The sequence below is a fragment of the Delphinapterus leucas genome, chromosome 3, assembly GCF_059928025.1.
Source record: "Delphinapterus leucas isolate spDelLeu-1000000601 "Yukka" chromosome 3, BTC_Dleu_Yukka2, whole genome shotgun sequence".
Lineage (NCBI taxonomy): Eukaryota > Metazoa > Chordata > Mammalia > Artiodactyla > Monodontidae > Delphinapterus > Delphinapterus leucas.
Genome location: NC_143131.1, coordinates 157,344,802 through 157,358,779, shown reverse-complemented (window position 1 = coordinate 157,358,779; position 13,978 = coordinate 157,344,802). Strand labels below are relative to the sequence as shown.

The 13,978-nt window shown below is 42.2% G+C and overlaps 1 protein-coding gene across 1 annotated transcript in view; it reads left to right on the top strand.

The window, feature by feature from the left end:
• The window catches only part of LOC111169846 (vesicular integral-membrane protein VIP36), a 37,133-nt gene extending 32,959 nt beyond the window's left edge, over positions 1–4,174 (top strand). Inside the window, exon 8 of the mRNA XM_089909740.1 lies at positions 4,016–4,174. Coding sequence (XP_089765866.1) covers positions 4,016–4,023 — 8 coding nt within the window. The 3' untranslated portion in view covers positions 4,024–4,174. The remainder of the gene's footprint in view (positions 1–4,015) is intronic.
• Positions 4,175–13,978: the final 9,804 nt, after the last annotated feature.

The following is a 13,978-nucleotide window of genomic DNA, read 5'->3' as shown; positions in this document are numbered from 1 at the left end:
GGGGAGGACCTGGCCTAGAAGCCCATCTAGTCCAGCCTAAACCCTGATACCTAATACTTGTTCCCATCCCTGCCAAATGCAGAATATGACCAAAAGGGGAAACTGAGGAAGGCCCTGACCACAGTAAGTGTTGGACTCCATCTTTGCTTGGTTTCCTGCTCTGGGCTGGTTTTGTCAACATCACCAGAGAACAGACAGCCCAGCTTTCAGAAAAAACAAAGTGTAATAGACTGGATCAACCAACACAGTCCTTTGGAAAACCACAAGTTCACAGATCAGTAACCAGCCCAAGCTGTGCACTGCTGCACCCAACCAGTTCTGAATGGACCACCCACGGGCTTTACTAATGGACCATTCAATTTTGTGTGTGGATTTTGGTTTTTGATCTTTTGGCTTTTGTAAGCCTTGCCTTTGTGCTTTGTTCAGGAGAAAGTCTTAAGAGAGGCTGTTCTCTCTGGCATGAAAAACATCAGTCCTATGGTCCCCATGCTCCAGCCTCAGGGAACCACTTTTTAAACTCCTCTAGTTGTTTCTTCCAACCCAGGATAATAGTGGTGGGAGGACACAGGCCCACAGAGAGGCAGAGGCCTAAGGAGCACCTGGCCCAGATGAGAGCAAAATGACACAGGACTCAGGTTTGGGGCTTGGGGTGGGGGTAGATCTTAGGGGCAGCATCATGTCCTGGGGACAGAACATTTGAGAAGAGAAATGTGTTAGGTTAAGAAAAATGCACACAGAATATATATTTGGCTTTAGGGTTTATTAAGGTGTGTGTATATCATAAGATGAGCTTAGAAATAGTCTATGATATATCTGGAGAAACAGAATTAATAGATTTGTGAGGACATAGCTTGGTCCATGTACTAGTTTTCTTTTCTTTTTTTCATGTACTTGTTTTCTGTTGCTGCTGTAACAAATGCCTGCAAACGTGATGGCTTAAACAACACAAGTTTAGTTCTTGCAGTTGTGTTGGTCAGAAGCCCAACCAACTGAAATCAAGGTGTCACCAGGGCCACAATCCTTTCTGGAGGCTCTAGGGGAGAATGGTGTGCTTGCTTATCCGGGTTGTGCCAGGATTCACTTCCTTGCGGACATAGGGCTGAGTCCCTTCTTCCTTGCTGGCTGTCAGCTTAGGGCCATCTCCCGCTTCCAGAGGCCACCCGCATTCCTTGGGTCGTGACCTGCTTTCCCCATCTTCAAAGCCCGCAATAGTGGACAAGTCCCTCTTACACTTTGAATCTCTTCCATCATCACATCACTCCGACTTCTGCTGCTGCTTTTGAGAGCCCATGTCATTACATTGGGCCAACATGGATAATCCAGGATAATCACCCTATTTTAAGGTCAGGTGATTAGCCATCCTAATTCCCCTTTTGCGATGTAACATTAACATATTCACGTGTGTGATGCCAGGGATTAGGATGTGGATATCTCTGGGGACCATCATTCTTATTACCATGGTCCATAAGCTGAGACCTGGGTAAAGGTCTTGCCTGGACTGCTGAGTATTTATATTCAACAACTGCTGGGAGGGCAGAAGCCAAGATCACAGAGTAGCTGCCCTGAGCAGAGGCTCCCCTGGGTCTGAACTGCACAGATATCAGGGCCTTTCCTACTGTTTGGATTTTTTTTCCACCATAGTCTAGTCTTGCCTCCTTTAGAACTTCTTCTCAATGGAATCATACAGTATAATTTTTTGTGTAAGGCCATTTTCACTCAGAATAATGTTTTTGAGATCCGTCTCTGCTGTTGTGTGTCTTAGCAACAACATGTAAAGACCAGCCACAGATTGGGAGATGGTTTTCACAGATACGTGTCAAAGAACTTGATCTAGAGCATATAAAAAGCTCTTAAGGGGCTTCCCTGGTGGCGCAGTGGTTGAGAGTCCTCCTGCCAATGCAGGGGACACGGGTTCGTGCCCCGGTCCGGGAAGATCCCACGTGCCGTGGAGCGGCTGGGCCCGTGAGCCATGGCCGCTGAGCCTGTGCATCCGGAGCCTGTGCTCTGCAGCGGGAGAGGCCACAACAGTGAGAGGCCCGCATACCGCAAAAAAAAAAAAAAAAAAAAGAAAAGCTCTTAACACTCAATAGTGGTTTTTTTATATAAGTGGGGTGAATCTACATGCATTGTTCTATTGCTAGTTTTTATACTTAATAAATAGATTGTGGGTGTTGTAGGCTAAATAATGGCTTCCCCAAAGATGTCCACATCCTAATCCCCCAAAAGCTGTGACTGTGTTACTTTAGATGGCAAAGGAACTTTGCAGTTGTGATTAAGGATCTTGGGATGGGAAAACTGTCCCAGGTTACCTGATTGGGCCCAATGTAATCACAGTGACCTTAGAAAAGGGAGGCAGGAGGGTGAGAGTCAGAGGAAAAGAGATTTGAAGACGTTACATTTTTGGCTTTGAAGATGGAGGAATGGGTTACAAGCCAAGGAACGCAGGTGGCTTTAGAAGATGGAAAAGGCAAGGAAATGAATGACCCTCTAGAGTGTCTAGAGGGAACCCAGCCCTGCTGTCTCCTTGATTTTAGCCTAGTGAGATTTCTGATCTACAGAACTATAAGATAATAAATTTGTGTTGTTTTAAGCCAATAAAATTCCACACAAAAGGCAGTAATAAGACAGTTGATCCAATAATACAAGTGCAAAAGATTTGAACATATGCTTAACAAAAGAAGACATACAGATGGCCAATAAGTACATGAAAAATACTCAACATCGTTGGCCCTGCCTGCTTCTCTGGGCCTCTCTCTCCAAGAAAAAATACTGAATCTTCTCAGTTTCCTTTCACTTTATTTATGATGTCCTTTGAAGAACAAAAGTGTTACATTTTTTAAAAATAAAATTTTAATTTCAGAACAGTTTTACAGAAAATTTGCAAAGATAGTACAAAGAATTCCCATATACGCTACACCCAGTTTCCTGTGTTATTAACATCTTACATTGGTATGGTACATTTGTTACAATTAATTAACCAATATTGATGCTTTATTCAGATTTCTTTAGTTTTTACCTAGTGTCCTGCTTCCGTGCCAGGATCCCATCCAGGGCACCACGTTACATTTAGTGATTGTGTCTCCTTAGGCTCCTCTGGGCTCTGACGATTTCTCAGACTTCCCTTGTTCTTGATGACCTTGACAATTTTGAGGAATACTGGTCAGGTATTTTTTAAAATGTCCCTTAGTTTGGGTTTATCTGATGTATTTCTCTTAATTAGACTGGAGTTAAGTGTTTTTCTGGAGCAAGACCACAGAGGCAAAGTGCCATTTTCGTTACATCGCATTAAGGGTACATACGCTCAACATGATTTATCACTGTTGATGTTGAACTTGACCACTGGGCTGAGGTAGTGTTTGTCAGGTAAAGTTGCTCTCTCCCCCACCCCCTTTCCATACTGTCCTCTTTGGAAAAAAATCACTATGTGCAGCCAACATTTAAGGACTGTGGAGTTATGCCAACTCCTTGAGGGCAGAATAGCTACATAAATTATTTAGAATGCTTCTGCATGGGTGACTTGTCTCTTCTTCTCATTTATTTATTTATTCAATCATTTATTTATATCAGTATAGACACTTCAATATTTATTTTTATACACCAATACAACTTTATTTATTTTGTTGCTCAGATTGTTCCAGCTCTGCTTTGAGTTGGTCCTGGGTTCCTTTGACATTATTCCCATCACTCTGTGTGTGTGTGTGTGTGTGTGTGTGTGTGTGTGTGTGTGTGTATCACTTCTTTACTTTCTGGCACTATAAGATGTTTCAGTCTCATCTTGTGTAATTCCTACCTGGTAGTACTAGAATCAGCCATTTCTCCAAGGAGCCCTGGTTCCTTTTACTGGAGAATGGTATTTGAAACCAAGATCTCAGTACTAGATGTACTCAAAGTTTTAAATTTTTATGAAGTTCAATTTATTTGTTTTTTCTTTTGTGCTTTTGGTGTCATATCTAAAGAGGCTTCGCCTAACCTAACTTCATTCTAAGAATTTTATAGTGTTACCTTTTTCATCTAGGCCCATGATCCATTCTGAGTTCATTTTTATGCATGGTGTAAGGAAGAGCCTAGAGCCCATGCTCCACAACAAGAGAAGCCACCGCAATGAGAAGCCCACGTACCGCAACAAAGAGTAGCCCTCGCTCGCCACAACTAGAGAAAGCCCGTGCGCAGCAATGAACACCGAACGCAGCCAAAAAATAAAATCAATAAATTAATTTTAAAAAATCAATTGATATTTCTTCAATTCTTTTTTTTCTTCATAAATTTATTTATGTATTTATTTTTGGCTTAGAGCACGGACTCTAAGCATGTGGGCTCAGTAGTTGTGGCACATGGGCTCAGTAGTTGTGGGTCATGGGCTCTAGAGCGCAGGCTCAGTAGTTGTGGCTTGTGGGCTCTAGAGCACAGGCTCAGTAGTTGTGACGCACGGGCGTAGTTGCTCTGTGGCATGTGGGATCTTCCCAGGCCAGGGCTCGAACCCCTTTCCCCTGCATTGGCAGGCGGATTCTTAACCACTGCGCCACCAGGGAAGCCCCTTCTTCAATTCTTGAATGTATAATTGGAAAAGACACAGCTGGCAACTGGAAGAATGTTGATGTTGGTTCCCTGACCCATGGAGTGAAAGCTGCCATGGTAGGGAACTAAGTGTAAGCACCAGAAACTTCCCCTCTGTACCAAAATAAGAACACAGAAACAATGCTGGATCCCAGGGGTAATTGCAGAGGTTAATGCCACATCCCCATTTAACTCAGCTGTTTGGACGGTGCAGAAGTCAGATGGAACTTGGAGAATGACTGGCCTGTCATAAACTTAATCCATTGGTGACTCGGATTGCATCTGCTGTCCCAGGTGTAGTATCTTCACTGGAGCAAGTCAGCACAGCTCCTGGCACTTGGTAGCTATTGATCTAGCTCATGCCTTTTTCTCTATACCAATTTGTAAGGACCTCCAGAGGCAGTTTTTTTCATCTGCTGCTACCAACAGCTCACCTTCAGTCTTGCCTCAGGGCTATGTCAGCTCTCCCGTTCTGCCATAATATAATCTATAGACCGCTTGACCACCTTGACATCCCATAAAACATCACAATGATCCTCTACGTTGGCATGATGCTGATTGGTCTGATGAACAGGAAACAGCAAATACTTCAGATATCTTAATAAGATGTACACAAATCATATGCTGAGCAATAAACCTCATAAAATTTCAGGGGTCCACCACTTCCTCACTTGGGGGCTTTGATGATCTGGAGCATGTCAAGATATCTCTTCTCAGATAAAAGACAAATGAACCTTACACAACCTACCACCTAAAAAAAAAAAAAAAAAAAGAGGCACAATTCTTGGTGAGTCTTTTCAGATTGGGGAGACAACACACACCATGTTTGTGTGTGATCCTTTGCCCAACTGCGAGCCACCTGGAAAGCTCCCAGTTTTGAGAGGAGACCAGAGCAATGGCAGGCTGTGCGGCAGTAAAATCTGCTCCAACACTTGGGCCTCATGATCCAGCAGAACAAAATGACACTTTCAATGTCTGTGGCAAATAGGAATGCTGTGCGAAGCTTCTGGAAAGCACCAAGAGGATAATTATAGCACAGACCTCAGGATTTTAGAGCAAATTCACCCCCTCCTTTTCATATAACCATTCTCCTTTTGAGAAACAGCTTCTGGCTTTGGGTCAGAAAGGCCAAACCATGGGACATCAGGTGATGATGCAGCCTGAGTTTCCCACGACAAACCTGGCATTGTTTTCCTTATGTGTAAAGTTGGGTGCACACAGCAGCAATAGAGCAGCAGTGGCAATGGCAAATTAGAGAGTGAGCCTGGGCGTGTCCAAAGGTACATGTAGGGTACACAAGGAGGTGGCTTGGACTCCTTCACTGCCAACTCCTGCTGCGTTGCCTCCTGTCCCTCAGTCCAGGCCTGTGACTTTATGGGAATTCTTCATGGCCAGTTGACCGAGGGAGAAGGAACTTGGTTTACAGATGGTCTGCATGAGAAGCTTTTGGCATCCAGAAGTGGACAGCTGCAGTGCTACAGTCCTACTGTAGGTCAGAAATCTCAATGGCTAAATCAAGGGGACAGCAGGGCTGGGTTTCTCCTAGACACTCTAAGGGGTCATCCATTTCCTTGCCTTGTCCAGCTTCTAGAAGCCACCTGTATTACTTGGCTTATAACCTCTTCCTCCATCTTCAAAGCCAATAGTATAACATCTTCAAATCTGTTTTTCTCTGACTCTGACCCTCCTGAATTGGGATCAGTGGTGAAGAGAAATCCTCTGGGCAGCACATCTGATTGTGCACTTTGTCTGGAGTGAGAAATGGCCAGAATAATGGGTGTAACCTGATGTACGGGCAGTGGCTAATGATTTGGCTGGATTCTCATGATCTTAAGAGGATCAGAATGGGAAAATTAATAATGAGGATGTCTGGAGAAGAAGTATATGTATGGACATTTGGAAGGGAACAGACTGTGAAGGTTTTCGTGTTCTGTGTGGATGCCCACAAAAGGGCATCCGTGCAGAGGAGGCCTTTCATAATCAGGTGGAAAAAATGAGACATTCTGTGGGTGTCCATCAACATTTTTCCCAGCCACAGCAGGCTCAATGGACCCATGAGCAAAGTGGCCAGAGTGGCAGCAGTGGAGCCTGGGCAGGGTTCAGTACCATGGACTTCCCCTGACCATACCTGACTGGGGTAATGCTGCCACCGAGTGACCCATATGACAACTGCAGAGACCAGCCCTGAGTCCCTGGTGGAGGAGTAGCCATCCACCTGGTTTCTGTTTGATTACAGTGTACGTCTTATCACAGAGGGGACAGAAATTCACCCTTACCGAAATAGACACAAACCTCGATCTAGATCTGAGACTAGATGTGACTTCCTTGCCCCTGATACTTCTTTCAGCTCCACTATTCTGGACTCACACAGTGATCTACCCACCGTCATGGTACTCTGCACAGCGTTGCTTCTGACCAAGGAATTAATTCCACAGCAAAGAAGCAGCATTGGGCCCACTACTGGTCTTGTTACCAAGTCCAAGCTCCTACAGCTCCAATAAGTCGAGAGACGAGGTGTTGGGGCAAGGAATAGCAACTTTATTCGGAAAGCCAGCAGATTGAGAAGATGACTAGTGTCCCAAAGGACCACTTTACCTGAGTCAGAATTCAGGCTTCTTTTATTCTAAAAGGGGAGGGGGTGTGTGACTGGTTGTTGTACACTTCTTGGTGCCATATTCCCGTAATCCTTTGTTCTTGCAGCTCTCAGCGTAAGTCTGGTCACAATGTTCCTGTAAACCTCCAACAAGACAATTGTTATTTTCTGTTCTTCAACTTTTTATCTCTATATGAATGGAAAAGGGTTATACCTTTAAAGGTCAAGCCTGGAAGGCAGAGCATTGAGAAAGGCCTATTATGTATATTTCAGGCTCTAGGCAACACTCTTTCAACAGGCAACAGGGCACAAAGGTTAGAGCTAAAGGAATAGATCCAATATGCAATCAGGTTTGTTCTTCTCTGTCACAGCCTTACCACATACTCTGTCACCCAGGAGTGGCTGACCCAGTGGAAATGTGGAATAGCTCTCTGAAGACTTAGCTATGATACCTTCTGGGAGACAACACTGCGAAAGAATGGGGTTCTGTCATACAGAATTCTGAGGCCATTATATGGTGCTGTTACCCTCAGAGCTATGAGTCTGAAAATCAAGGTGTGGAAGGGGCATGACTCATTGTACCAATAATTATGCCCAATAATGAGGACTACAGTGGCTTTGCAAGTCTTCTTTTTGAGGTCTATATGTGAGTGTTTATTTGTATATGCTATTTTCTTTTTTTTTTTTAAGTTTTTTAGAACGTTGTATTTATTTATTTATTTATTTAGGCTGCGTTGGGTCTTCATTGCTGTGCGTGGGCTTTCTCTAGTTGTGGCAAGCAGGGGCTACTCTTCGTTGCGGTGCCCAGGCTTCTTACTGCAGTGGCTTCTCTTGTTGTGGAGCACGGGCTCTAGGCACGTGATCTTCAGTAGTTGTGGCTTGCAGGCTCCAGAGCGCAGGCTTAGTAGTTGTGACTCACGGGCTTAGCTGCTCTGTGGCATGTGGGATCTTCCCGGACCAGGGCTCGAGCCCGTGCCCCCTGCATTGGCAGGCGGATTCTTAACCACTGCGCCACCAGGGAAGTCCCTCTTGTTTTTCTTTATTCCAATTATTATGTCCAAATGGTTGGAGATTAAGTTTACAATTTACTCTTTACGTAACAATATTCAGTGGGGCTGTGGCCTGAGTTTGAGGAGTAATTGCTATAGCCAGTAATGGATACGGTGACTGTTGGGACAGTGCTTCTTCTTGTGCTGAGGAAAGAGTGATAATAACTTCTTCCCTTGTAGAAAGGACAGCTGTATGTTGGTGGAATGCAGAGCTGATTTGTTGTCATACAGAAGTTTAATCTATATAGAAGGCTGCCTGTGGAAGCTGAGTAGCCAGGAGGTAGACTGTGTCAGTTATCAATTTATTGCATCTTAGCTCCGAATCCAGCCTTCACTGCCTTGCTTGGAATATTGGAGCTGGACCCTGCAGACATTTTTCTTTGCCCTCTGCCATGATAATAAGCTTTGTCAGTAGAAGAAGCTGGACAGATACTATGGGAGGAAGGGGCTTCTCTTCATGGTCAAGATGTGTCTTTTTTCTTCTGTTCCAACAGTGCAGCAGTTTGTGTGCAAGACATTCAGGGGTGCTCGTCTTCCAGAAAATTTTGTAGCAAGTTACAGCTCACAGTTCCCTGCCTACCGTCTGTGGCCCAACAGGACCTGAGCATGGGCTTCCAGCTTGCTAGTTCTGGCCAGTGGTTACCTGCCTACCACCCTCGGTCCAGCAGATGTGGACCAGCTGTGGCCTGAGACAGGCCAATAAAAATTCTTCACCATCGAGTGAGCTGCAGTCACACCCTCTCCAAGGATGTCTAAATCCCAGCCTTTGATAAAGGATCCCCCCAACTAAGTTTGTTCCATCCATAGGTATTCTCTCTCAGCCTAGGGTATTCTTTAGAATTCTCTTTTATCTTCTATTAGTAGTTAATTCCCTGTAAATAGCTAATAATTCTTTACATTAAACTTTCTCTGTTCACATTTCCCTGTTTGGTTTTGGTCTTCTGGCCAGACCCTGACTGATACAGGCAAGCAACTCTCTTGGGCTTATAATCCCAAGAGATAGCAGAGGTCTACTATCACTGGGGGAGGGGCGGGAAAATCCTCCAAAGAACAACCACAATATCAAGCAGATTCTGAGTGCCACAGGGAGAAGGGCCAGGGATGCTTAGAAGGTGCATCCTTGGGCTTCCCTGGTGGTGCAGTGGTTAAGAAGCCTCCTGCCAATGCACGGGTTCGATCCCTGGTCCAGGAAGATCCCACACGCTGCGGAGCAACTAAGCCCGTGTACCACAACTACTGAGCCTGCGCTCTAGGGCCCGTGAGCCACAACTACTGAGCCTGAGTGCCACAACTACTGAAGCCCGCACACCTAAGCCCATGCTCCGCAACAAGAGAAGCCACCGCAATGAGAAGCCCGTGCACCGCAACGAAGAGTAGCCCCCACTCACCACAACTAGAGAAAGCCCGCACACAGCAATGAAGACCCAATGCAGACAAAAAAACAAAACAAAACAAAAAAAACAACTTAAAAAATAAAGAAGCTACATCCCCAAGGCCCAAGCAGATAGGACCTGCCTAAGTCTGCATGTGGACCAGGACAACAGTAGATCTCCCTGCCCCACCACAAGCATAGCATCCAGTCAGAGAAATAGCAGCCTTTCACTGAGGAAGGGGCAAGAGGATAAAGAGAGACCATCTCTGTGGCACAGGTGGGTAGGAAAAGATGAAAGCTCAGGGGGAATAAGGAATACTAAGAAAAACCTCTCTGGCATTTCAAACATTATCCTAAGCATTAGGCACCAGCAGCCCTCTGCTAGAAGAATTTGAAACCTGTGGTACACTTAAGGTAAAAAGAGCAACTGTAAAATGCAATCTCAGCCCAACTCCTGCCTAGCTGGACTTAAGTCACCATATTAACAGCCTGACTGAAGAAGAGGTGTGGCCATTTCCAGGTATAAAAACTATTTACTGCAGTCTCTTCTGTTTTACCCTTGATGTCTTATTATTCAATAAGAAAATTATTAGTAAACATAAAAAGTGAGAATAACAATCCATCGTTAAGAGATAAAGCTGTGAACAGACCAGACGTAGAGATGACAGGGACTCTAACTATGGTTAGTATGTTAAAGATATAGTGGAAAGGTTATACAACGTGCAAGGACAGACGGGGAACTTCAGAAGAGACAGAACCAAAAGGATAAGAAGTCAAATGGAAATACTAGAAGTGAAAACCATGAAATCAGAGATGAAGAATTCCTTCAGTGGATTCACTAGTCAGATTGACTCAGTGAACTTGAAAATCGGTCAATAGAAAGCATCCAAACAGAAATTCAAAGAGAAAAAAGGTAGGAAAAAAAATCACAACAGAACAGAGTAACCATGAGTATGAGACAATATCAAGTGGTCTAACATTGGGTAACTGGAGTTCCAGAAGGAGAAGAGAGAAAAGTGGCAGAAGAAATATTTGAAGAGGTAATGACTGAGAATTTTCCAAAACTGATGAGGGACATCAAGCCACATATCCCCAAAATTCAGAGAACCCCAAGTAGGCTAAGGCTTCTCCCCTTCAGAATAAAAAACAAATACAGAGAAACAACATAGTAAATCTGCTGAAAACCAAAGATGGAGAAAATCTGGAAAGCAGTGGGTTGGGGAGAGACACATTACATACAGAGGAACAAAGATAAGAATTATAGCATATTTCTCATCAGAAACTATGTAGGCCAGAATAAATGGACAACACGTTTGAAGTACTGAAAGATAAAAAGCTGTCAACCCCAAATGCCATACCCAGTATAAATATCTTTCAAAGGTGAAAGTATTTTTCTGACAAGCAACAGCTGAGAGAATTCATTGCTAGCACATCTGCATTACAAGAAATATTAAAGGAAGGTCTTCAGGCAGAAGGAATATGATTATGATAACTGAAAGAAACTTTGGTCAACCCAAAGAAATGAAGAGTACCAGAATGGTAAAAATAAATAAAGGTAAAAAAATATATATTTCTCATTTTAATCATGTTAGAAAGTAAATAACTATCCAAAGCAAAAAGAGTAACACTATATTCTGGAGTCGATACCATATGTAAAAGTAAAATGTATGAAAACCATAGCACAAAGGATGGAAGGAAGGAACTGGAAGTATACTCTTGTAAGTTTCTTACACTGTATGTGAAGTGACACAATATTATCTGAAGGTAGACTGTGATAGGTCAAAATATATATATTGTAAACCCTAGGGCAACCAGTATTTTTTTTAAGTATACTAGCAAGCCAATAATGAAACTAAATACAGTCATTTAAAAAACTCAGAAGTTAATTCAAAAAGTACAGATGGAACAAATAGAAAACAACTTTCACGATGTAGCTTTAAATCCAGCAATATTGTTAATTACATTAAATGTGAATGGTCTAAACAACACAATTATTAGCCCCAAAACGTATCCAATTATTAGATTAGATAAAAAAGCAAACCCAACTATTTGCTTTCTACAAGAAATACACTTTTTTTTTCTTTTTCTTGGCCGCACCATGTGGCTTGCAGGATCTTAGTTCCCCTACCAGGGATCAAACCCTCACCCTGGCAGTGAAAGCACTGAGTCGTAACCAGTGGACCGCCAGGAAGTTCCCAAGAAATACACTTTAAATATATAGACACAGGTAGGTTAAAAGTAAGAGGATGGAAACATTAATCAAGGGAATATTGGGCTTATTTGTGGAATCTAAAAATATGGTACAAATGAACTTATTTACAAAACAACAATAGAGTCACAGATGTAGAAAACAAACTTTTGGTTACCAGAGGGGAAAGGGTGGGGGGGGATAAATTGGGAGATTGGAATTGACATATACACACTACTATATATAAAATAGATAACTAATAATGACCTACCGTATAGCCCAGGGAACTGTAGTCAGTACTCTGTAATGACGTATATGGGGAAAGAATCTAAAAAAGAGTGGATATATGTATATGTATAACTGATTCATTTGGCTGTACACCTGAAACTAACACAACATTGTAAATCAAACATATTCCAGTTAAAAAAAATTGGATTGGATATATAAATATTAGACCAAGTAGATGTCATTATAAGGATTATTACTGGGGATAATTAGGGTCAGTGATAAGACGATCAATTTATCAAGAAGTCATAACAATCCTATGTGTGCATGAATCTTCAAAACACATGATGCAAAACTGATAGAATTCAAAGGAGAAATAGAGAAATTCACAATTATACTTGAAGACACTCTTTAAAAATTAAACAGAAAAAAACAGAGTAATAATAAAGAAGACCTGAACAACACTATCAACTTGGCCTAACATTTATAGGACACTTTCCTGAAAACAGCAGAATGCATATTCTGAAAACAGGTACATGTGGAACATTTACCAAGATAGACTGCTGGGCCGTGAAACAAAGAATTTAAATCATGAAAATACGGTCTATGGCCACAAAGGAACTGAATTAGAAATAATTCACAGAAAAATATCTGGAAAATTCCCCAATATTTGGAAATTTTAAAAAAACTTCTGAATAAACATGCAAGCTTCTAAATAACAAATGCAGCAATGTATAAAAAGGATAATACATTATGACCAAAGGAAGGAGGCAGTTATCCCAAAAATGCAAGGTTGGTTCAACGTTATAAAATCAGTTACTGTAATTTGCTATATCAACAGACCAAAGAATAAAAATCATAGGATCATGTCAAAAGCTGCAGAAAATGCATTTGACAAAATTCATTATGATTTGTGATTAAAAAACTAAGCAAACTAGAAACAAGAGATCTTCTTCAACCTGATAAAGGAATCTATGAAATTTCTACAGCTACATCATTCTTAACGGTGAAAGACTGGATGCTTCTCTACTAAGTTCAGGGACAAAGCAAGGATGTCCAGTCTCATGACTTTTATTCAGCACTGTACTGGGAGTACTAGCTAATGTAACAAGGCAAGAAAAAATAAAGTCATATAGATCAGGGGTCCCCAACCCCCAGGCCGCGGACTGCTACCGGTCTGCAGGTTAGGAACCAGGCCGCACAGCAGGAGGTGAGCAGCTGGCCAACGAGTGAAGCTTCATCTGCCGCTCCCTATCACTCGCATTACCACCTGAACCAAACCATCCCCACCTTTCCCCCCTGCCCGCCTACCACATACATGGAAAAACTGTCTTCCGCGAAACTGGCCCCTGGCACCTGAAAGGTTGGGGACCGCTGACATAGATTATAAAGATACAAAACACAGACTACATGATTGTAGTCCTACCTAGAAAACCCTAAAGACTCTACAAAAAATTACTAAAATCAATGTGAGTTTAGCAAAGTTACAGGTTACACAGTCAAAGTACAAAAAAAAATCAGTTGTATTTGTACACACTAGCAACAAACACTTGGAAATTGAATTTTAAAATAAAAACCAATACTGTTTATAATAGTGCTGAAAATTGTAAGATATTTAGGAAAAAATCTATCAAAATATATGTAAGAATTGTATGCTGAAAACTACAAAATATCTGTGGGACTAATCAAAGAAATGCTCAATATATGAAGAGATATATAGTATTCATGAATGAGAAAACTCAATATTGTTAAGATTTCAATCCTTTGTAAATTGATCTATAGATGCATACAATCTCACCAAAAAATTCAGCAATTTTATTTGTAGAAACTGAAAAGCTGCTTCTAAAATGGAAATGGAACAGTAAAGACCTAGAACAGCCCAAACAATTTTGAAAAATAAGAACAAAGTTGGAGCACTCATTGCCCCTGATTTCAAGACTTATTCTAAAGCTATAGTAGTAGCCATAGTAGACACTGTGGTATTGGCTAAAGGATGG